General features: G+C 31.5%; 1 protein-coding gene across 2 annotated transcripts; it reads right to left on the bottom strand.

Annotated features, from left to right (window-relative positions):
* Positions 1 to 106: 106 nt before the first annotated feature.
* Positions 107 to 26,499, bottom strand: LOC116771501 (sialin). 2 transcript variants are annotated; one of them, XM_032663358.2, is made up of 12 exons: positions 26,281 to 26,499; positions 23,898 to 23,951; positions 16,733 to 16,908; positions 14,996 to 15,129; positions 12,720 to 12,922; positions 10,455 to 10,541; positions 10,023 to 10,153; positions 8,863 to 9,012; positions 2,891 to 3,038; positions 2,315 to 2,455; positions 1,423 to 1,508; positions 107 to 1,150 (listed from the first exon to the last, which is right to left on the bottom strand). In XM_032663358.2, the coding sequence occupies exons 2-12, from the start codon at positions 23,935 to 23,937 to the stop codon at positions 995 to 997; spliced, it is 1,452 nt and encodes a 483-aa protein (XP_032519249.1). In that variant the 5' UTR covers positions 23,938 to 23,951; positions 26,281 to 26,499; the 3' UTR covers positions 107 to 994. The 2 variants fall into 2 exon arrangements, with proteins under 2 accessions (XP_032519249.1, XP_032519250.1); XM_032663359.2 differs by having other exon boundaries at positions 26,433 to 26,488.
* Positions 26,500 to 26,747: the final 248 nt, after the last annotated feature.

Below are 26,747 nucleotides of genomic sequence, written 5' to 3' on the forward strand. Positions count from 1 at the left end.
ATACTGGTGTTGACAAAAAACTAGTATCCAATCATTTAGTCCACGACACAATCACGCCGATAAACTAGAATGGCCGAGTTCTTTCTAAACCGTCCTTATACATGTAATACGTACTATTTAAAAATACTTAACTAATCGCTACAAGAAGTCCCGCAGTTTGAAGCTATGAACTTTGGTCCCGGATTGAGATTTATAAAAGATTATAATGTATAAAAAAATTTAAGATTATAAATCAATGTTAAATAAACATGGCGTAGATGACAGAATGTGGAGCAGATTGTTAGCGACAGGCTCCTTGGACTACGAGACTTCTATATTAAAACTAATCATATGAGTCGGGTTTCCTTGTGATTCATGAATCAACGCGGCCGGACACATCACAATCCATCCTAAGCAGTCTTTTTTTGTTATTTTTTGTTTATCTTTTCCTCAGCGTCCCCAGCTTCAGACATACGAATTCATTATGTGGACTTTATTAGACACTACTGAGATTCGTCCCTAGCTGCGACGTACATATAATGTAAGCTGGGCTCTGTGTGATTGGTTGTACACTCTACATCATATACACAGTCTAGTATAATTTTCAGACTTGTATACATTTACGTTGTAACAAAATTCATAAAAATTTTGTATTTGATAAAATGCATATTTTTAATGTAAGAATACCCCCAAAGAAAATAACGAATGTTACTGTGGAACATCGGATGTTAGTAAGAGACAAAGAACTTTGTGTTAAGAGAAAAATTAATTCAAATTCAAAAACTGCTATACATCTAACTGTAGCATTAAGATTTAGATTGTTACCAGAAGTAACGCAAAGTCAGGAGAGGAAGATTGTAGTTCCAATGAGTATAAAGTCAAAACGTTTTATCTAACCATCAATGGTAGTGGGTCGGATTGTTTAGTTTTACTAACAACCACTAGATGGCGCTGTATCCAGTAAGTTGTTCATTCTCGCCACCGAGAGATGGCGCTAGCGTGTACTGAACGTAAACTAAGCCTGTTGCTCTCTCAATGGAGTGAGTTCTTTAACGACCGGCTTGCTCCAGGGCTGCAGCTCCCCGGAGCCGAACATGAGGAACACCAGCGCCCCGCACGCGTACGTCCCCGCCAGGATAAAGAACACTATCTGCCATTGCTCGTACGTGTTCTGCGGAAGTGTTATAAGATTGCATACTAAATAAATATCCTTAATATTATTCACTACTACATCGACAAAGAAAACAGGTATCAGTTTTTAAGTTAAATCTTAAAATCAAATAGTAAAATAAATACTGGACAGATGTATCTATTGTTTGTCGGAATCGACTCTGATTAATATCTACATACTTTTAATACCTTACATACTACAAACTTTAATAATTACTCATGTAATAAATTTATTGCGTTATTCTAAGAAATTTATAGTACATTTAGACTCACCTCGTGCTTAGTGAGTTCTCCGACCATGAAAGTGGAGAGCCAGCCACCGAATGAAGATAGAGTGTTTGCTATACCGAAGATAGTGCCTGTAATACATATCACAATGATTACCTTGTAAAATATATATAAACTTATTCCTAATTACTTATGTACTATGACGTCACATTAATAATATTAGTACATAAGAATAACAATTTTGTAATTATCACTCCGTATGAATTACTATTATCATTTTACTTGTAGTTTTTCAAGTTATGCCTTCATTCATATATGGGATCGTGTTTTATTTATTCTGCCAATGTCAACGTTTTTATTTGACAGACGAATTATAATCTTGAACACCGTGTGGAGGAAACACGAAGGAGTTTTTATAATTTAATTATTATTATTATCTGTACAAGACTAGTATATTGTATTATTTGTATTGAAAACCGTAAACATAATAACACGTCATATTCTCCGTCCGTCACAAACAAACGACGTCATCCGAGTCGATTTCGCTGTTTGTAAATAAAATAATTACATCACATTGATTGAATACGAGATTTCTCGAGAATGTTGTAATTAAAAATAATGTTATATGTATTGTTTATGGTTGTACTAGCTGGGTCCGCGACTTTGCCCACGCGGATACATTGATTTATTAAATTCTTAAAATATAAATAGCCTTAGCTAATAATCATGATCACTTGCTGTTAAAAGTTTAGCCCGAACAAAGAGATGGACAGACCAAAATTTTAAATAAAAATAATACTTATATAAAGCAATTATTTCAATATTGCAAACAGACGGTACAGTTTTTCTTATTCACATATATATATATGTGTGCGTATGTGTGTATGTGTGTGTGTGTGTGTGTGTGCGTGTGTGTGTGTTTGTGTAATATATTCACCGCTAAATTTGGGCGCGATATCAAGTCCATTCCCGAGGTAACCAGCCGTCACAGCGCCGTTGATGGTAAGGGCAGCTGTGAATATGGCGATCGACCACACGCGCTCGTAGCCGAAGTACGCCTGCATCACCATCATCACACCTGGAACAAGTACAGGATGCTATTTACAGGATAAGGTTCTTCATTATTATATTTGGAATAGGGCTAGAAATTATTTGTGAATAAGAATTGTTGATAGCTAGCTTTCTATTACTATTTATATACATATATATACATATGTGTGTGTGTGTAGGTATGAACTATGATATGAACATAAAAATTAAATTGGTGATTTAAAAAGTCACCAAATAATATTTAAATTAAACTAAAAAATACTGTAAAAAAAAAAGATATTTTTTTAATTTATTAAATTACATTCCATTAGTTACGGATTTTCATCCTATAATCTAATCAAAAGAGTACCTTAATTGTGTTATATTTATACGTCATACTAACATAGTTAAGGTCATGAGTTATACGTTAATAAACATACACACATTTATAAGATATCTGAGTGAATATTATCTGAGTTCTCACCAGGTAGACCCACAGCGAACCCAGTGAAGAGCTTCCTAGCTGCAGTCGTGGAGAGCTTTCCACTTCGTCTCAACGAGTCCGCCAACACGGACGAGGCTAGGGCGCACAGGTACTTGCCCAGGTACGGCAGAGATGACAGCAGGCCGTTCTGATGATGGACAGCATATTAATTACTTTAAGATTATTAACTTTAATATGCTCATATATTCTCCTGCTATAATAACATAGACATATATTCCAAGAGTCAGTTATGCTGAATTTTTGGTTTCTAATCAATAAAAAAGTTTTAACAAGTCGTTTAGTTAACAAAAAATGTGTATGTATGCAGTCTTTTGAATGATTTTAAATTAGGAATCATTACGATCACACAATATATGTAATCGGTGATAGTGACGTTAGTGCATTTAATATTTACATATAATGTATAAAATGCTTTAAGCAATTGGTTAAGTAAAAGTTTTTTATATATGAGTACGTATTTCTAAATATAAAACCTCATTTCTTTAACCCGATAACATAATGTGAATCTAAAAATAAGCACAGCCCTAGAATGCTAAGATGGCGCTAGTAAACGGTAGGAATTCGCGTCAGGCGCCATTTAACTTTTTTTTTCGTCTAGATAGAAAGTCACGTGCACAATAACATACGGCATGTTTAACAGTATTGAAGCAATCACCTCAATTAAAATAGACTACGAGAATGAAAACTTTATATATAGATAGACAAAATAACTTAAATACAAGCAAGAAATATTATTGGGACTTTAATTGGTATTAATTATTATGTGTATAAGATTTATATACTCTGTGATATTATTTAATGATTAAATATTTATATCTAATAATTTATAAGCGAGTTTTTTTACTGTATCACCGCCCTGTAAGGTTTACCTTCGGCTGTCGACCTGCGAGTAATATTTTTTTCCCAGTACCCATGACTCAGAACGTCGGTTCGTTTCTCACTCGTTCCAAATTCAAATTAATTTATTTACATTCAGAAATAATTAAATTAAACTCTCAATTGAAACCACAATTTGAGAATAATTTAGATAATATATATTTGACTTTTTAACTAAGCGAACGTTTTCCTATAGTGCTAATAGATTATACAGTAACTGCAAACATTAACTCAAGGTTGGCAATGAAACTGGTTTGAACATTGACAAATAACTACGTTAGGATGTACGTATTGAGTATGAAATATATACTGGTTACGTGGTTAATGAGAAATATGTACGCTGGCATACATACAGACATAACACACAACCTTCTTTATATTGCTTCGAGTACGTCACGTTGTGGGTTCCAGTGACACAAATTTCATATACATTTTTTTCAGTCCACAGATAAAAGTAAATAATGTCTGAATGGTTTTTATTTTATGTTTTTAATTTTAAGCATTTGTAATATTTAATTTGTGAATAATTTTTTAATAATACTTATTTAAAAAAATGCTAAAGTTTGTGAAGATCTATCGATTACACGTATATATGTTTGTAGCTCATTAATGAGATATCTCCTGAACGTAATTTAATGAACTTCTTCACTTGTGCAGCTTAGATATTAGGAAAGAAAATTGATGGTAATTTTTCTCCAAATTCCGCTTACTTCCCCACTTGATCACTGTATAATAATCGTATTGTGTATGAAGTCACACAAACTATAGATGTCGCTACTGTCAATTACCATATACAATCCTCTCGCAACGGGTAAGTTAGAAATTTTATTTACAACCTAATTTCTATGTTTATATACAGTATTCACTATAAGGCAGAATAACATAGACTATTCTTTATAATTAAAAAAAAAAATGAGATATCCATAGTGTATGAACCTTTACGTACTTAAAATATAATTTTATGTCTTACGCTTAAACCGATATAAAATTTTAATTGAATATAAAACTTAACGACTATAACATAAGGATCGTTATAGATTAAGCCGTCGCCGCAGGTAATTGCAGGCGCCAAGGATCTTAGCCAGAGAAAAATTACTTCATACGATATTCATTAGTTTGAGTTATTTAATTATAATTAATTTAATATTGAGTACAAATAAAACATTCTTAAGAGATAACATCTAAGATATTCGAGTACACATTTAATAGATAATAGGTTTTTCTGATACTATTATTTTAAACTACGTACTCCCGACCTCACGGTTACTTTAGCAACCGTGATCACGGATACGAGATGACATCGTCTGTCGCCTCTCGATAAGATATGCCTTGTGTCCGACGAACATAGTTTCATTAATTTTTTTCATATTAATTCTAATAATTAAACATTGCAAGTTAATTTTCAAAATATTCATAAAATTATCAAGAGCGTGACAAATTTCTATATTATAATCAAAGGCTTTCCTAATAATAGTGTTATTTTTAATCCTTACTCTAAGTCCACATCGCCACACGTACGGAGCATTAAATATTTTAGTATAAACAATTATTGTACGTGAAACGGTAAACTATTGGTGTGTAGTTTTGCGATTCAAACTCGTAGCAAGCACGCTGTCATTGTGATCGGTGAAATACAGTTGTGTTAAGTGTGTATTATGTCTGCATTTAACTGAATCTGCATTGTTTTAGATCTACTAACAAAGCTCCCAATGCGACTTCAGTTGAGGCTGTTAATTTTTTTGTTAATTCCTAACTTAATCCCGGATTAGTCGCCTCCATTCTACACGACACTGGCAGAATATACTGTGCGCGTCTTTGCACGGATGAAGGCAATATTTTAAACGAACAAACAGTGTATTGATCAATTGTGTTGATTATCGTTGGATACATCAATTCCCTGTCGTTCATCCTGTCATCGATGTAATAGAGATTTCCGGTCCAAATTTGATGAGTACGGTCACCACACGCACACACACACACACACACACAAACACACACATACACAAACACACACACACACATACACACACAGACGAAGTTTGACGTTTCGTTAAATAACCTACAATTATAGTATAGTGTGAAAAGATTTCTGAACGAGAGACTATTGACGCTCCGTTTCAAGTGTGACGATGATAACTCCTGGTAAGATTCATTTACAACTGGCTGCGGCATAACAAGTCTTGTTATGATATAATAAAAATATATATATTTGGAGAAATTAAATAATACGTATCATATTATTTACATAGTTTTAGTGTTAATAACATATGTTAAGAAAATTGAAAACTATAGTATGGAAAAAAAATTAAATTATTTTCTTTACATTATTAGTTGAGTGTGATTTTTTTTATTTTATTCCGGTTAGAATACAAATGAAATCATTAAAAAACTACAGTCACATTTTTAATGAACAAAATAAACGCTAAGTCGACCACAGCCTTTTTATTGGACGCTTTAAAAATACTTCATGCTAATTCGTGATAATTTTTATCTTATAAGCAGAATAAAGCACGAGTCTTAAACAACAATAAAATTTAGGTTCGTATATTTTTTTTATGAGTTGCGTATTAAATCTTTCAATCCATGTATCCTGTTTTTGGGATACAAACTAAAACGAGGGTAGTTCTGAATTTACCTACAGTTATAGACCCCTTTCAAATTTCTTTAATCAAAAATAAGTTCGTTGGTGTTAAGAATTTTTTTTAATTTTTATAAACTACATATAATATTTTCTTAAGTTTTAAAAAACAAATACTGTTAGACGTTCAGTTTTATGGAAAATAAAACTCATAATAACGCGTATTTACAAGATTATAGGTGCGGATCTTCCGTCAGCTTCGATACCTGACAATACTGCGACAATGTTTGACGGACAAATAATATTAGTGTAACGAGAGGTACGGTTATGTAGGGTGACCACGACTACACGTGTCGTTGAGGATATTGACACTTGGAGTTATAGACAAAACCGGATATAGTATGAAGGCTTTTGATTGGATTAAGATGTATAATAACCATTATTTAGAATTACTAAAACTAGATTGTGCTGAATTGCATCAACATCAGTTAAGCCACGTGAAGGGAAGTCTGATTTATATATATATATAACCTTAGTGAATAAGGCTGGCAGATTATTACTTGAGTGTATTAAGTAACAAAAAATGTTTTTTCCCGTTCTTAAAGTTATTAGCATATTTTAAAGCTTCAATTATAAACAATATGTTTATATGAAAACAAACATTGATGTCAATCCCTCATAACCTTTGAGATTGGTACAACCGACAATCGATTTTTCAAATTATTTCATATACAATCGAAAAAATATTAATGTCTTATATATAAATAATATAGAGTATTTATGTTCTATTACTAATCAGGGAGAAACATAAATAATATTTTTATTTAAATAATAAAATTAATTAAGAGACTCAACATATCACTTGACTTGGACAAAAAGAATTGTCCAGTGTGAAGTATTGCTGTTCTTTGCAATCACTACCACAGAACCCCTACAAATAATGTATTTTTCGAGCGTATAAAAAAGAAATCTTTATAATGAGTATAGATTTTTTTTTTTAGAATTTGCACGTATTTCACTCCAAGGTCCTAAAACCAGCCTTATCACATAAAAATTGAGGCTATCCGCTTCTGGCTGACGCAACGCGGCGAGAGGCTTGCGTCTTCAAGCAAAATAACATTCGATTCCCTTGCACAACACTATATTATAGATTTAAGAGCGTTTCTATCACGCGAATTCTTAGCTGTATGCATAAAAATTATTATCATTCTGTACTAAAAACAGATAAAACAACCGATGATATAGAGAGTTTCTAGAGAATTCGATCCCGAGAAGATTACGATTGGAATAATGTATTAATGAGAAGCGATTATAATGTGCCGTATACTCGTGCCTCGGCCTGACTCATTGACACCGCACTCGTGGACTATACGATGCCACAATGTAACGAATACACAGGAACAAGTCATTATCAGTCTATTACTACGCTGCGCCCGACTTCGCTCGTAGATTTTTCAACTGATGTTTGTTTAAAATCATCCTCGCTTTAATTTTGCAAAAGAATTGTTTATACTACCGCTCCAACATATACTATATCGTAACAAAAATTTAAAAAAATTATACGAAAGCAATTAAATTTACGTCCCACATATATATAAATGACCGTCACCCTACAATTCGCCGAATCAGCAATATAGTTGTAAACGAAATTAGACGCTTTATTAAAGATGATAAGGGTTATAATTCCATGAGGTCGTATAATTCGGTACTAAAACGAATCAGACCTTCGCGAATTGGCCGATGAACTTGAATACTGGGATTTTCCTCGTACAAGAGAACAAACTATTCCATCGGAGCATTGTTGTTTAGTTCCGTAAGCTTAGTCCGAGTACGCCGTCACGAGTGCGAAGCGTTACAAGTTTCTCATCAGTGAACCATTCCGCTTGTCCTGGCACTATAGTATGAGCGCGCGTATTGAACGAAAAACGGATAACGCTGCGTGTGTCCACGTTGTAACTTGTGCTAAGGACACTAAACTTATTTTCGCTCCCGAAAAATTTGCTTCTATTTTTTAAATTTGAACAGTAATTCATGGAAATATACGAATGTAACTATTTATTGAACGTTTAAAAAAAAATATCTCACTTTACGAGACCATAATTTAATTATTAAGTGTTCTATATACGTGTATACAATGCACATTGTTATGTAATATAGCTCCATATTAGATTTGCCGCCGGCATAAAGGGGGACTTTCATTTCAACCAGACGGAACCATTGAGATGGCAGATGAACCACGCTTCGCAATTTTTTCGTACAAATAAAATAAATGAAATAAAATATAGATGTAAATCATATTTTCCCCTCATACATAGCCAGCAGCATGTTATGTCACTTGAGATTTGTATGTATGTACGCGTAGTCGCAGGTACCTACTAAACTTTTATTTTGCCCTATTGGAATTGCACCTCGTGTCACTAATGTTTCAGGTTCGAGTCCCGCTCGCGTCCCTTATGTTTTATTCCCTTATCTGTTTTCTCTTCAGCAATGAACTCACGTGCTTGATGTCGTAGTGCAGTATGGACTCTATGTACGTGGGCAGCTGGTTGACCACGGTGAAGTATCCGAACACCGAGGCGCCGTGCGTGACCACGATGGCCCACACCGGAGGTGACGTCAGCAGCGACCTCCACGGAACTGGCTGGTTCTGGCGACAAGTTCACGTGTATCAGTTTGATGCTTACAGCCCGTTCTAGAAATTAATGGAAAGTTGCAGTTGGTGTTATAATGAGATATTTACGAGCTCGGGTTACAGTAGGTTATGGAAATAATTAAGAATAACTTCATTAGCTGCCAACTAATGTCTTGTATAGAGAATTATGCAATCCTAAAATCTGATATGAAATACACAGTATGACTAGCACGGAATGATATTATCCAGTGTTAATTTCGTTGGCTATATGAAGAACCAGAGATGTGGCTTGCTGAACAGATCAAAGGTTGCCATATTAAAAAATTATCATAACCCAAAATAACTTTTTATCTACCAAATAAAAAAAAAAACAAGAAAATAATATTTCTTTGCACACAGACAAATTAATGCACAGAAAGATATATTAAGATAAAATTTAATTCCAGTCTACGAGAATGTCTTTTTTCAAGATAAACAATTTCGCAAAAAACCAAGAACATCAATTTTTATGCATGAATAGCATACAAGCAGCCTCTGAATAATCTAATCTATGGACGTAAAATATTCACAAGGCATTAGTTATCAGTGGGCAAACATTTCTGCCCTTCAGACATTTCCTGATGTATGTATGTGAATTTATTTCGTCAGTCTGTGAGGCCGCTCCGGGGCCGCGTGCTCGCGAGACAAGCCCTCAAAACTATTCGACCGTGGTCTGAATTGTTCCGCAACGTATCGTATCTACCAATACATATGAAAGTCTTGTGTCTGTTGAATATTTATTACAATAAATTTTTTGTTAGTAATGTTATTTTCGAGTTAATTTATTTCGTTTTCATATCGTTTATGTGGAGTGTAATAAAATAAAATTTAAATCTCTGAATTCCCTGCATCCCGAATTAATGTGAAAGTATCAAATTTCCTAAAATCTCAGAAGCTGGTCATCACAAACACAATCTCCGTAAACCTCAAAATTCTCAACACAAACGTAATCCTTAGTAAAAATATGAATATAAATATGGCACTACGGGCTGGCTGGTGTCCTGAGGCAGCGCCTTCATGAGCGCGTTCCTCTCGGCGTCGGTGATGCGAGGGTGTTGGTGGGGCGAGTCGTAGACCACGGCGAACCACGCCATGGACCACATCACACCGATTATACCTGACAGAGTATTATATTATAATGAAAAAATTATGAATTGAAGCAAAATGTACTTTATGCACATAGTAAAAAGAGCTTTTGGACCAATTTTTTTGAATGATGAAGTAAAGCAAAATATACTCTGTATATAGCAATTCGAACTTTAATACCTGTTTGTAAAAGCATACATACATGACGAAGGAGATTATTTAAGACAGATTTTTTTGAGAAACAAAAAAAAAAGGGTTAAAATGTATTATTTTAAGTTACAGTAAAAATATATTATATTTGTCAATTTTTTGTTGATATAAATATACATTACCAGTGAAATAAAACGCTGACTCCCATCCGAAGTGCGCGATAAGGAAACCGCAGATGGGCATCGTGATGGCCGCGCCCAGGGACGACGCTGAAAATGTTATACAATCAATAACATAGCTCGTTTACGTACGATTAAAAATGCTCAAGTAGGTAGGAACCAAAAATTAATAAACTTCTTTCCAAAACGTATAGTACATTTTTTGTGTATCTCTTTAAGTCATTTTTTTTTTTCGCATAGACATATTGATATTTTTCCATTGAAACATACCACATCAATGAATTGTTCCATAAAAATTCCCTTTCAGATAAAACAACAGATTTCACATTTTTAAAAATTGAGATTCATTTTAATCAATAGACTTTTTGTGCATAAACAAAAAAAAAACAATTTTCAATAAATATGATTGATTGGGTGAAGTAATGAAAATGTACATGTTTATATATAGATACGAAAATAAATAACAATTATTTTACAAAAAAAAAAATAATAACTTAAAACCGACATATTACTTAAAAATATAAATAATAATACTGTTGAGATATTTGCAAAGGCAAATTAGTGACGCATTCGCATTCAGTGTTGCATTTTCGAGTCAAGGCGAGGAGGTGGCAACATTAATATATTTTCTTTCCCTGTCCGCACCTAGACCCACTTCACTGAGGACAACACATCAACATTAAAAAGCCCTTTGACAGTTAAATTGTTGCCATTACATAATAAATAATGGCCAGAATGAGTTTTTAATCTCCTTTATAATTAATTTAAGTGTTTATAACTCTAACCTTCGTTATGCGAAAGATAAGTCATATAATTATTATTTATGGTTTTCCTGCGGGCTCGATCTTGGTTTTTTTGTTATTCAGTCAGTCTCGTATAACTTTATTCAACCAGAAAAAATTCTTATTAAAATAAATTTATTCAATTTATATGAATATCAACGTTACTGTTCGTTTCAGTTTATATACTCAGTCAGTGTCCAGTCTTCCAATCATTAATACTATCATTTTATAGTACGTATTTATTTCCCTTAAAATTTAACAAAAGCAAATTTGAATTTAAAACGTCCAATCACCCACCCACTGATTTACCAACAACAGAAACATTCAATACATACTTTAATAGACATTTTTTTATTTTTGTTAAAAATAAATACATCCAAAAAACCACACGCCTTGGATAATATTTAAAAAAATGTTAAAATGTAATCTTCAACAGAGTCGCGTTCTATATTAAATCTCACATCCAGTGTCGACCCTGTATTCAAAGTCAGTTTAAATTATTTCTAAACGTTACACATAAATGTCAAATATATATTAAAAGAATATCTACATCTTCCTTTATCTTTTAATGACAATTATAAAACTCATAATATAGCCGTAATATGTATTAAAAACGAATTGTTATATCGAGAGACTTCACGATATATTTTATCGGTTTAATTCCGAAGAACTGTTACGACTTATGAATAAACATTGAATATTATGTATTAAATCATCGATAAGGTAAATAAATCGAGTTGGAAATATTGAGCAGATATTGAATATTATAGAGATTTACAATCGTAATAGTTGTTCCGATAACAAACGGCTTTTATATGAAACATACTCGATATATCAGTATTGAACTGATTTATGGCGGAGAATTTGAATAACTGTTTTGGAATATTCCTTAAGCTTCGGTGCCTTGATGTCATTGATAAACTATATGGTACTTTATTCACAATCGAATTTTAGGTTTTACTCACACATGCTGCATTGTACTATAGACAGTGTTGGTCTCGACAAAAACAATTGGGAGTCAAAATCATATAGTGTATAATTTCGTCTCAACAACCTTGCCAAAACACATGACTGTCATACGAAAATAATGCCAAACGGCAAACAACATTTCTCCGAAGCGGTTAAACACGCATGGCAACCGTTGCGCAAGGTTAAATCGCTCCGTCCGACCGACCAATCGGAGCGCTGTATCGACGTGACGTCAGCGACCACGCCTGCGCGCGCCTCCGACGCCATGTTACTTTGGAAGTGTACTGAAGTGTTACGTTCGCGATAACAATTCATCGGGCCCATCTGACGTCGGGAATTGATAACAAACGCCAACTACGGAGCACAGACTAAACTCCGGTCAAGGCGACCATTGAATGTATTGCGTCTTTTATAAATGGCAATTTAACAACTATCTGTTACTGTCAGTTAATACCAATTAAACATCATTTACAAATGATAGGATATGTACTTAATAAGTCTTAATGATCAAACTCACCCATCATGTTCGACATGAATTTCGATCTGTCCATAGGCGGGATCCATTTGGACGCCATGGGCAGTATGGCTGGCCATGTGGCTCCCAGGAAGAATCCGAGAAGGACTCTCAGAGCCACGATCCAACCGAAACCAGCTGAGGCGGCGGCGGGCGACAACAGGGTTAGGATACTAGCTAACAGAGTGCTATAACCGAAGACCCGTCTGGCAGGATAGAAAAAAATCCATAAGTTGTATGTGAAGATACACAGTATATAAAGTGGGTTTGTTTAACGCCTATAACAATGTAGGCATATTTTAAATCGCTCTGTAGAAATATCACCATATCGGTAACTAGGACGTGAGTCATTTGCATGTAGCTAACCTACATGACACAGGTTCGCAACAATATTTTTACTTACAAATATTATAACACGGTTAAAATAAATTTAAATTCACAATAATATGACATATTGTAAGTGATTCCAGTTGATAATACAGTAATATTAATTTACACGTACTTATACGAAACGATTCGTAAATGTTTTTGGTGAATCGTGAATATTTTGTAAATCTATTCCCAAATTATCAATAAATAAAAAACATTTAATATTATCTAATATATTCAAGGATTAATAATTCAATGTATGTCAAATAACAAATGAGTCAATCAGCGGTTTCTACAAACTTCAGAATTACGACCATAACATCCCGTTGAAAGCTAACCTCACCATAACAGACTAAGCCACGCTTGTTAGCTGACTCATTAAACTAAGCCGATGAGCGTGTCTTCAAAGATATGAAAACTATGAGTCGGTATTATTTTATTTATTTAAACTATAATAGATACTTACATTATACATATTAAATTTATTTTTTATCATACTGGCCACTTTCATTAGGAATTCCAATTTCAAATTTATAAATCTATTTACTCATGCATTTGTTTGTACGAAAACCATAATCGATGTTTTTTTTCCATCTTTGGAATTTCTTTGTGTCAGTCATCAGATTATAAAATTGAAAACTTAAAATATCTTATTGGTATTAATCAAAACAGAAGTTGCAATTCAACTATTAATAGATGTCTTACATCATGTGTGATGTATCAAATGACCGAAATGTATGTAATCACGCACAGTTGAACCCCGAACCCGCCAATTAATGGCTTCTAGAAGATTCGCGGGTCAACATGGCGGCTGTAATTTGCTATTACGGATTTCTTGTCTGTTAACATATTTTGATAATATTTGAGATAAGAACTTATGAATGAGTTTTCAGTAATCATACCTGTTGATATTTTATTGCTATCATATATTATTTAAATCTCGTGATTGTCCTGCTTTAGAACTATCAGTACATAATCGGTATTTATTAATGAGGTTCACTTTATATTATTATTATATATTGCCACGAAAAAAATAATAATGAACTGTTTCGTGTTGTATATTTTAAAGCTCCAAATGAATATCGATCAAACTGAAAATAAAATAACGTTAAGTCGGACAAAGACTAGCGCCAGTAATGGAAGATGTAACTGGTGTGACGCCTGTTTGAACACAGATTATTACATAAATTCGTTGCAGTACCCTTACTAAATGTTTGCATAGTCAAACTGAACTATTTTCTATTCTTTGATAATAAAATTTCACACATGATTTCCGAAGTACTACGTATGAAAACGTAAAAACTATCTATTTATAGTTTTACGATGCAATCGCGGCAAGTGTATAAATAACAATTTTAATGCGCAACAAACACATCAGTATACATACGCAATAATTTATAATAAAATAAAATAATAATGTAAGCTTATTGGCGAAACACAGATTTATAACACATGAAAAACCAATGCGTCATAATATTGACAGTACGTCATACTAATGGTTCGAACAACGCAACGGTTGGAATCACTTTTGAATTTATATTTAAAAATATGTAGTTCAAAATGAATCTTAGCTACATATAAATAAAGTTCACTGTATCAATCCTATTTGGAATGCATCACCAGGAATCGTTATCGCGAAACGAGATTTCGATCGTAATGAGTAATAATTGTAGTCCCTCGTTAATTAAACCGTGCAATATATGCATAATAATATTAATGGAACATTAAACATGCTAAAAGCATATTTAATATTTCTTGAGCTTTTCAGTGTGAATGATTCACCTTTATTAATTATCAATTATGAACAATATTGTATCTAACCTATAAGTTACGTACAATAGCTTGAATGAAGGACAAATAACTATTAATAGACAGCATATATTATGCTTGGAGAGTTGTTGTTGTCTTACCGCGCGCCTATAACTTCAGCTAGACGGCCACCTGGTACTTCTGTAAGTACGTAGCCCCAGAAGAAGGAGCCCAGGAGGTGGTTTTTCTGTTTCGTGTCCCAGTGGTAGCGGGTTTGCTCGATGTGTTCCGGGTGCTGGATGAAAAATATATTTATAGTACGAGCTACATATGGTATGGTAAAGTAATTAATAACAAGCCTGGATTAAGGGACAATATGACCTTTATACCGATGGCGATAAAGTCGTCGTAAAAATTTGCGTTGAATACCTACATGGTAAAGATTAGTGTGAAGAAAATTTATTATAAGCAATACTTTTATTTCTAAATAGATATCTATCATAAAAATTGTATAGAATAGTGAAGTAATATTTGAATAACTTTGATGAAATAAAATTTATTTTATATGCAAATTATTAAGAAAAAATTAATTGTGTTATAAAATTATTATGATAATTTATTTGATTACTTGTAAATTTATTCATTTTTAATTCACAAAACGGCATGTTTGTATTAAAAATATTTCGTTTGCATAAATCTGATAATGAGGGTACCTTAACATTTTTTAGCTGAGTACTCAACATGTTCAATTATAAGTTGTTATAAACATACATTTATTGTTCATTTTAGATAAATTTACATTTACAAGTTATTTATTATATGGTTAACTAGTTTTATTAGAACCTTGGTATCTAGTCTTAAGACTATTGAAATGTATTCAATGACAATTCTTTAAATTGTTATGGTAGTATTTAAAAAAATATATATTCTAATGGAAAAAAATCCAGTAGAAAAAAAATAAAATTTAAATTATCTTTGATGATATTTCTCTTATAGTAGAATAAAAAAAGAATTCCAAATTTAAGTTTCTAATTTATGTATATTGCAAAAACATCCAAGGAGTTTTAATTAATGTCATAAAAACGCAATTATTTCATAATATTTTTCTCATCCTATTTTTAATGTATGAACTTGTAACAAAATACCCCCCATCAAAATAGCTGATGATTTAAAATTTGGATTAATTTTTTTTTTTTTTACCTCCAAACGAACATCCCTGAAGTATTGAATAAAGAAATAAGATTATTTCCTTCTTATTGCACAATATATGATATTTAGGATATATGTATAAAGTTATGTTTTTTTTGACAGATCAATATTATAATTTATAATTAATTTTATTGTTACTATATCAGCAAATAGCTGGTTAGATTATTGAATTAGGAGGAAAGTAAATGTGAGTATTAGTCAGATAAATTTGACTAACAAAAAATTACTGATTCCTTAAAATAAATTTAATTTATAGTAAATTTAATAATCCTTAGGAAAAAAAAATCAAGTATTACTTTATAATCTGTGTTTCGAATCGCAACAGACCGCATATTTATACAACACAATCAGACACATACTATCACACTAAGATTATATTCAAGGTGTAATAATACATAAATCCATACAACAACAGTTCCTGTTGAATGACTCATACCGCTGCGTGGCGAATTTTGAATTAAGAAGTTAAATAAAATATATCAAGTTGCTTATATACATATAGGCCGTTAATTTTAAAATACTTTAAATGGTAAATGTATATCGTCTTAAATTACGAGACATTACAAATTCAACTCACATGAAAGCCATTTAGAATAAAGACAAAGAATCATGACTGACATGCGTTGCTGAATATCTAAATAGGTTATATATATATTAAATTTAGAATATTTTTAGTCTATGTTACAAACCTGTGTGACGTTTGTGGTATTGGTGTCCGTAATGTTGGTAACCATGGCGAGTGCATCCGTCTTGTTGTCATAGATCATTTCTACGATGGCGATGGTCAGGTTGACTCTCAACGCGTAGTTCAACATGAAGCCCAGAAGTACCATTATGTTCAGTACTTGGACGCATGTTAGGCAACCTGAAGATATGAATTTTATTAGTACTTTATACATTTATGTAAAACAAAATTTAAAAATAGAACCTATTGAATATATTGTTTATTTGTAATATTTAATAAATAAAATATATCATTATTTTATTCATGAAACATTTTTAGAATAAGATTTTAAATGAATTAAATAATTATATTAAGTGATAGCGTTCGGATGAAACTCTGTATTCCGATTCATTCATTTACGATTTTTTTTTTACGAAAATCCCAAAGGATATTTGGGAGTCGGCTACCAGACCAGACATTTTTATATTCTCAGATTTTAAAGTGCGTTGTCCTAATAGAACTTACGGTTACGGTCCTAATAGAACCTTGGGAAAATAACATCCCCAGACACCATGCCATCATTACAATCTCACTAAGAATGGATTTGTCGTAAATTTGTATGCGGCAGATGTGGGAGCGATAGGTATATTTAACGGCTAAATCTTGCTACAACCAACTAAAAGACTTGGGCCTGTCCAAAACTAATATCAATTCATTCTTGGAACGTACGTCGAAGGCAGCCCTAGTAGGTTATTTTCAAATTTGGTTAGATAGAGAGCGGAGTTTGGACGGTGGAGCTGAGCGTTTAACGTTCGTAGTTAGGGGCTCCTTAAACCTACACTTGGGTCGCAAGACCCAGACACTGCTGAAGCTCCTCCCCGTGCAACGCGATGGACCCGGCACCCGCACGGTGAATCCATTGAATGATAAGAGCTGATTATTGCGTTTAAAGGACCGCCGAAGCGACATACAAGCTACGATATTAACTAAGATTCATACGATTCATAAAAAAGTAAATATTTTTCGTTTTTGTCAAATATCGTGTTTATATTGCTAATCAGACCCTATCTCATTACAATATTTATAAAATCTGAGTCCGCAGATGATACCGCAGAATTTAACTCGTAAATGTACATGTAACATTCTTTCATATTAAAATTTCTATTCGTGTAACTCGTGAGCGGTAATTGGTTCATTAAGAAACAATATACAAAGCGAATTTTAAACAGATTATACAAAGCGATGTTTTGCTCTTGAGGAATATTACTGCATATTTATCTTCTGACAAGTGATTTTAGCTATTCAGCCGGCTCACAAAAGGAGTTCTTATTTATTTAGACCTACATTTCTGACAATTTTTAATGTTTGAATTATTTCATAATTAAATTTAAAATCGATTTGTATATGAAATCAACGGAAATCGTTCGCTTCTAACTCGCTATCCGGTGTTTAATTTGCTGTAGTACGTTTGTTTTAAAACTTACCTGGGAAATAAGCGAAGAAAATTTTCCAATTTCGATTACAGCCTATACCGAAGTTAATTTAGTATTTTGATACAAATTCTTTCAAAATTAATTTTAAAAAAGTAAGCTGGCAACTTGGCAAAAACAGAAATATATTCTAAAAAAATAACCGTATTCAAAATTAAAAAGTAAGTGTGTTTTGCCGAGATTTTATTAGGAATAACTAATGCCAAGTAGCTAGACATTGTTTACTAGTAAGCGACTATATTTCAAGGTATTTTAAAACTTCACAAAAAGAGACAACAACAACACAAAACACTTAGACACGAGACACTGATATATTAATTATTAGCCCATTGAAGCCGAAATCTGTTTTAAAACCGCGAAATATATAATCAATAATAAAATTATTAATGGAAAACCCGTTTCAAAAATGACATGCTAATCGGATTAATTTTGTCCAAAATTATTTATTAGGTCAAGAAACAAACCGGTTTTCACAGTTTATCTAAATCACCATCAATCCTCGTACTTTTTTTTTTTGCTTTCGAATGTCCGTGCTTCATTGAATAATTAGCTTCTTTAATTTTTTTATGTTTGTCCGTAATAAGTTCAGAATGTTCTAGAACAAATGGAATTTCACGAGCGTTATAAATCCGTCTTCAAGGTCACGGATATACGAACACGATTCCGAGCGATCAAAATAAAAACTATTTTTAAATCATAAAAATTAATTTTATAGTGTGTTTAAACAGAAAAACACTATTTTTTGTTATAAAACATATTATTACATTTATACTACTTACTAAAATGTTTTCTTTGCAATGGAAAAGGTAAAGAAATATTTTTGATCAACCTATCTGTACCGGTTGCTACTCCGATATTATTATTTAATATCTTTATTCAAGTACAAAATGTCACTTATAAAAAGATTTAAGTATTGAATTATAGTGTTAAAAATAAAACAACGTAGCGTTGAGGAATAGTCATACTTGTTTACTAGTAATAAAAGCAATTTTGCACGTGTAACTTTTTCAACGGGCAGATATTAGTTCACAACACCATCATGGAAATAAATTAACTGCAACATTCTTCTATAATTCCACGTGCGAGATTTAAACTGCGTAATTTTTTTATTTTGAAACAATTAATTTTTATTTTATTTTCTTTTTCTGAGCTAATCTATGTTATTTTCCTACATCTGTAATCCTTAATACTTTTTTCATATATTTCTCAACTTTTAACATTTCTATCAAATAAATAAAAATCTTTTTTTAATATCGGTAACGCCTAAATAATGATTAAAAAATGTTTGTTTTTTTTATTTATTTTCTGTCTTCTAATACTCGTGATTATAACAACTTAAGTCATATATTTTTATAATCTGTAACAGCTTACATCTCATAAACCCGTCTCACTGTTGTCTGAGCTCCGGAAACTCGTAAATACCTCAACATGACGTGACGGCGGAGACATAACTTATTCAACCTAATGAAATTATTATATTTATTTTTTATACATAATCTAGAATATAAAGTGTATATACTATCCATTAATAATATTTTATCTATTAATTAATTCATCTAATTACGTCTTATTATTTGTTTACGCATATCTATAACAACAAATTATTTATACTAAAATTTTATATTATAAAAAAGCAAACAGAAAAATTATTAAAAATTATTTATAAAAAAATATTAAAAATTAACTTCGAGTATATATTATTTATATAGAAGATATAAACTTAGCATACCCGTTTAACATCACATGTAATAATAATCTCGTTGTTACAGGTCATGGTCGTTAACCTGACAGTCAGGTTCTAAAATCAACAGTTGGCGAAAACGAAGCGGTTATTTATTTATAAGAAATATATTAACATAATATTAAATTCATATACATGGTCAAGCATCACGTTTGGTTTTACACGAACTCCGACTTCATGGTCAACCTAGTATGCTGTTTATGAATGAAAGAGCTCTCCTGTCGGTGTTTCGACATGCAGCATTACATTACATACGGAGGGTTAAAGGGTTTGAAACATAAATCGCTGCACATCGAATGGAATTAGATACTGCATGTAGTATATAGACAAAAATATTTAAATCTCGTCTCCCCCTGGTCACGGTTGCTGCAAAGGAACCGAAACTTCGGGAGTGTGTAGAAAAAATCCGAAAACATTAGTTTTATTTAAATGAATACTCGCGTAAGTGATATCATTAAGATCAAACATTGTAAGAGTACAGACAACTAAACATGTGATTTGGGTTGATTTAATAACAATGACAATTCAATATTTATATATATCAGGGGACGTATTTATATTAAATTTATTTAAATTCGGTACAATGTTTTTTCAGCCTTAGTTTGAAATCCAACTAGTTTTGTCTGAAATTTGTTTTGCATCATTCAGGTAAACGTAGTTTTTGTAGTTTCACTCATTTACTATTCATTGATTGAATGACGTGATGCTGAACACACATTGAACTGAACTTGGCAAGTACCAATGTGATCTTTTCCGAGTCATATGTACTTTCTAAGAGTATTTAGACACCACTGACAGACGGTGAAGGAAAACATCGTGAGGCAACCTGGTCTTATTATTTCAAATTATAAGATTGAAATCACCAACCCGTCTTTAGCAAGCGTGGTGATTAATGCTCTAACCTTCTCCACGTGAGAAGAGGCCTGTGCTCAGCAGTGGGCTCTGACAGGATGATGATGAACACACATTTATTTAATACTGTTATTTATTAATTGAAATAAAACTAATGTTTTCGGATTCACTACACTTTTTTTCATTATTTTAAGACTACATATTCCCGACGCGACGCGACGTTTCGGTTACTTTGTAGCAACCGTGATCACGGGCAGACGAGATGAGAATGTCAATGTTTATTTATTTATTTAACTTTTATAGATAATTGTAACAACCTGCGAGAGAAACATTAAGAATATATGTATACTTAAAGTTTGTTTTCCTATGATTCATTAAAATAAACACTACATTATGTCTAATATTGGAAAACTGTAGTTAGCCAAGTCATCGCTTCCGCGAGTTATATTTAAGACTAAAGGTCAATAACCCGCGTTTAATTTTAAGATGTACTTACTACGACAATTCCTTCGATAATAATAAACAGATTTTACGTAACTCGAACACGTCAAAATATTATATAATATGATTTTAAATTTAAAGTTATGATCGAGATTTTCATCAAGGCTAGTTATTAAATTGATTAATTTTTTTTTATTGTGTTTTATCAAAATCGGCTCAGTCACAACATACAATATTTTTGATTAGAACTTGTCACCGAACTTTATTCCAATAATACGAAGGGTCCAAAACTTAAACTCCTTTATAAAATAACTCCCTTGAAATGTATGTTTCATGAGAACCTTCTTCGTGAGCTTTTTCTAATAAAGCTCATATTATCTATAGATAATAAAAGAAAAAAATTAAACTATCTAGTACACATGACTTATTTGGCCACTAAGTATATAGTTCGTCTTAGTTCCATCTCAATTAACATTATATATATATATATATATATATATATATATATATATATATATATACATATATATATTCATTTAATTTTATCAAGGCTCCACTCTTGGAAGTAACATTGCTGTCATTTTAATAGTTGCCGCACGTGCCTAGGAACGTATTAATGTTTACACGGAATCATTGAGATCTATGCCTGTAATTTTGTATTAAATAATTAGTCATATTTTATATTTATATAAGATGTAATAATAATAAATGTGACCTAAGTAACTTCTTATAACACGAGCTAACTGACACTGAGAATGTCATCGAAATGCGACCAGCCTTTTCAGAGATTATGCAAATCATGCAGACAGATTTAATTTAGTTACTTGGACATTACAATTAGATTTTTTTGATTACTTGAAATACTAAGATTTTTATATAAAACTTTAGTTATGAATAAAAAACTTAAGTGGATATTAAAATATATGCAAGCTAGGTATATAATATTTCTCAATAGAAGCACGCACAATGGCGTTCTGTTGTAATTTACTCTCCCACTTAGAACCCGGTCCGAGCTAAGCTGTAAAAACAGCTTGCTTAACGGTTAAGCATTGACCAGCTCGACTGGTTACATGTTTATAGATATGAACCACGGAAAGTATTATCTTAAAACAAGAAAAAAATAATCATAGGAATAAAAGATGAACGCGAGAATTTATTACAAGCAGATTCTTTTTTTAAATAATGACATTGACATTGACATTGAGAACACTAAGTAACATCCATACAGCCTACATTACATGAGAAATGTTAATAAAATAAAACTATAGATTTTATTATACACGTGTTGTTTTAGTGTACATAAATTAAAAAAAAAAAAAAATTATTACACTATTCTTAGAAACACTATTATCATTAAAATTTATTGCATAATTGTTTTTTTTAAATAATTTTAATAAGCTATATAAGAACAATGGCAGATAACAATAATGCAAGAAATAGCTGTTCATTGTCACGTGCTGTTTTATTCTATCTCTAAAGTTCCGAAGGTTTTATTTAAAAAAGTGTATGATTAAAAAGAATTCAAAAGAAATAAAATATTCTAGGATCTGGAATTGAAATGGTATTCGACCAGTTTATGTTAAGTACTATACGATTTCTATCGCGCTTTCTCTCGCAAAACGTGGGAAGGACGCGGCAAGCGTGGGCATTTTAGTCCTCCATGTTTAAATTAAATTACTATATATAATTTATATTATTACAAGAATATATTTTGTTACTAACAGCAACTTTGTTGCGTTCTAAAGAATATAATGGAATAAAAAAATTGTGCTTAAATATTTTTGACCTTATTTTTTTTTTTATATGAAACTTAGAAAGGTGAGTAACTGTATAATATAAGCAGATGTCAACCTGATAGACCAATTTGTACAAAACGGGTACACATAATTTTACGATTGCTTGAATAAGTGTGCGAATAATTTAATATCACAAAACGACATGTCAATCAAAAAAGTGATGGAAAAAATATGGAATTTTTTATTCGTTTTATTATTAAATTTAACTTTTAGTCAGTTATATTTTAAGGTCACACAAAACTCGATCTTATTTATTTATAAATAATTTTTATATTAGCTTAACACGAGGATGACAGTTTTGTTCATCAAAAACAGTTAGCCCGTCAGGTTTGTCAAACATCCACACATATTACACCTTGACATGGATTAGTAATATTTGCAAGCTCCTTCGTTTACAGAATTCATTTACGCCTGTCTTAAAACACAATAATTCTATGTTAAATATATTAACTTTACTCCATAGCAACAAAGTGTAGAAAATGAGAGACCTCGTACACGTCTTGTATCTTTATTGTTAACTTAAAATATTGTCTGCAAACAGAACGGAAACGCGATTACGCGAATGCGCGCGATTATTTTCAAAATGGCTGTCTGCCAACATGCTACGTCACGTCGGGCGCGACCGCACAGTTGTGCAAATATAATAAGAGTTCAATAGTTGCAAATACTTTTAATATATTTAATGTGACTTTGCCAAAATTTTAAATACCTAGTTGTCATTGACGTATTATTCGTTATAAAGTAGGCTGAATTTTAAATATTAATCAAATAAAAAACTAATAAATCATCAATGGAATTTAAGCTAACCGACCATTTGGAAATAATTTGAATGAAAGAATAAAACCGGTATGAATAGATTTTTTTTCTTACCTGTAAAGTTTCTTGGGAACGACTTCTCTGTCTTAGCCATATTTGGAATGAGCTCTGAAAAAAAATTGACAATTAGAAAAAAAAAGGTCGATCAACCTCAATACAATATTGACACAAATATCAGTAAATTTAAGTAAACCGAATAGTCAGCTTTAAAAAAATATACATAAGTAATAAAATGCTATAAATTAAACGTTACTTCACACTTCATTGAAACCGCTAAGTGTCTAAGCAACGAGAAAGCTGAAGTGTTGGCCTAAACGTATTATCTGTCGTGAGGCCAGTTGGATGTTTTAATTATTTTTTTACTATTTGTTCACTGACCTATAACTATCGGAATGACAGTGAGACAGTTAAGATAAAACTTAATTGGTAAATTTTTTAATATTATTCTACTACCAACAGGAGTTTTGTTTTAATAAAAAATATTTGTCTCGTCAAAATACGCATAAATTTCCTGCCAGCTAGTGACGTGTCCGCAAATCACATCGCGCAACCGTTAGCACGCGAGACATTTCGATTGGCGCCATAACGGGGCATCTTTAGGTTTTAAATGAATGAAAATGAATTAATTTCTCTGTCACAATAAGAATATATTAAAACTTCGTGATAGCAAATATATTGAAAAATATCAAAGTTCAAATCATGTTTTATAATCATATGTATATATTAATATTCAGTAGATTGAATCATAGCTTAGATCGGTTAACTAGATTATCGGCTACTGGGTCAATAACTTTAGGATTTAGGGTAGGTTTAGGTTGACAATGTTCAGTATTTGTTTTGGAGTAATACACCACAGAATATTTTTATTTTAGACTACATTAAAGAAACGAAAGCAAAGAAAGTAATACCACGTGGTCTTCGTAGTTGCCAAATCTATTTTCGTAGCTACCAAGGCTGAGAAATGCGTCAGGCCGGTTGTTCATCAATAATACGAAGAGCAAGGACAGTATTTCTTAAATGTTAAGAAAATTATAAAATTTAAATAATAATTACAATCAGCTTAGATAAATTACTTGATTTAGAATTATTTTATACAAATAAATATATTTTCTCATAAAATAATACTGTAAATGAAGCTACTAGAAAAAATAATTTGATCATATTACGTATATAAGATTGGTTCACTCATGCGCACCCGGCCTTATGCGTAGTGGCGATCAGTGACGTCACTCCGTCCAATGAATAGTAGATGTAACTTTTGTGTTTTTTTTTAATACAAGAAAAACCTGTTCGACATGCTCGTGCATAATAAAATTCTTTTTAAATTAACTCGCCTAGAAGTTCAAGTTGCACATGAACTGAGACAGAATAATTAATACTAACCATTAGAAGGTAAAAAAGTCCGTTGTTTTATTTAGAACCGTTTATCGACCGATTAATTACTATTATAATAAAGACATTGAAAGGGGATTGCTCTGAATAACAATGTAAAAATACCCAAACGGAAAAAGCAATTTAAAATGAATCCACTTCATGACGAGTATTGGAATAAAGCTTAAACAACTAACGCCAACAAATAACTTTCATAGTAATTATAACTTTCGCTTTCGAAAACGACGTGATGGAAACATTAATATAAATTTATTAACGTTTAAACATAACACATCCTAAAATCGTGTGCAAGTACTAAGTAACATGTAAATTATATGCAAATGATCAATTAACGCCTGTGTTGCCATGTTGTTTGTATTTATTAAATTATTTTATTATTATGCAGTTTTTAATCGCAAACACCGTTGAACTTTATTTTTAAAGATTTAAATAAGAATTTTTCTACGTAACTTTTTTTATTGACTCGTTATCACCACAGATGTTGTAATACTATTTTATTACATAGTGCACCTGCATTGTTTTACGTGATATTTAAAATTAAGAAATAAATTTTAATGAATTGAAATTAAAAATAAAACAGTCAGCCATATTTAGAATTATTAACTCAGCATTGTGTGTTAATTTAGTTTGTGGGACAAAATGAGGTCTATGAATTGTTATATTTGTTACATTTCGACATGTAATACGACTACAAGCAATAAGGATAAGGGGTGACGAGACTTTCCATGCCCCGTTGGATATCACCAAATTACAAATTGAAAATAAAACATGCAAATCTAAATCTTAAACACACTCAATAGGTTCCAAAATTGATTGATATTATTTTAAAAATTTCGTCCACTCGTTACTTTTAAAAATAGGGATCTTTTTAACTCAATATAAATAATGTCATTTAAAAAATATTAATTATTTCACAGTACTCGTAAGATTTCCAAATATAAAAAATCATAACCTAACAGCTGTTCGCATATTTTCGTTGAATGTAATTAAAATAATAAATTCTAACATAAATTTATTTAACGTAAATATAAAACTTAAAACTTACCGATTAAATTGTTTAAATAATTATTTAAAAAATCACACTAAAATTGCTATACACTAAAATTAGCCTACACTTAATTTATTTATTTATATAACAAAGTATAAAGTTACACTTTTTAATATTACGAAATTATTGTTAAAAAAAAATTATGTTACGTGAACTCGAGTCGAGAGTAACACACCCAACACCGGCAAGCGCAGAAACCCGACTGATGCGACATCAAGTGGAGAGCGCTCAAAATACATTTGAATAGATTACGTTCCGTTTGTTATTCAAGTTTTATTTGGTACATGAAAAACAAAAATTTACCAATGAAAATAAATAAACATGCTATAATTGTTGAGTTAATAAGTGAAATTAAACAGTTTTATTTTTACTAATTTGAACGTTACATGTCTTACTATTCTGTTCAATTTCATCTCTCCGATTAAGAATTGATATCAATTACTGGTTTTGAATTATAAATAATA

The sequence above is a fragment of the Danaus plexippus genome, chromosome 17 (genome assembly GCF_018135715.1).
Source record: "Danaus plexippus chromosome 17, MEX_DaPlex, whole genome shotgun sequence".
Lineage (NCBI taxonomy): Eukaryota > Metazoa > Arthropoda > Insecta > Lepidoptera > Nymphalidae > Danaus > Danaus plexippus.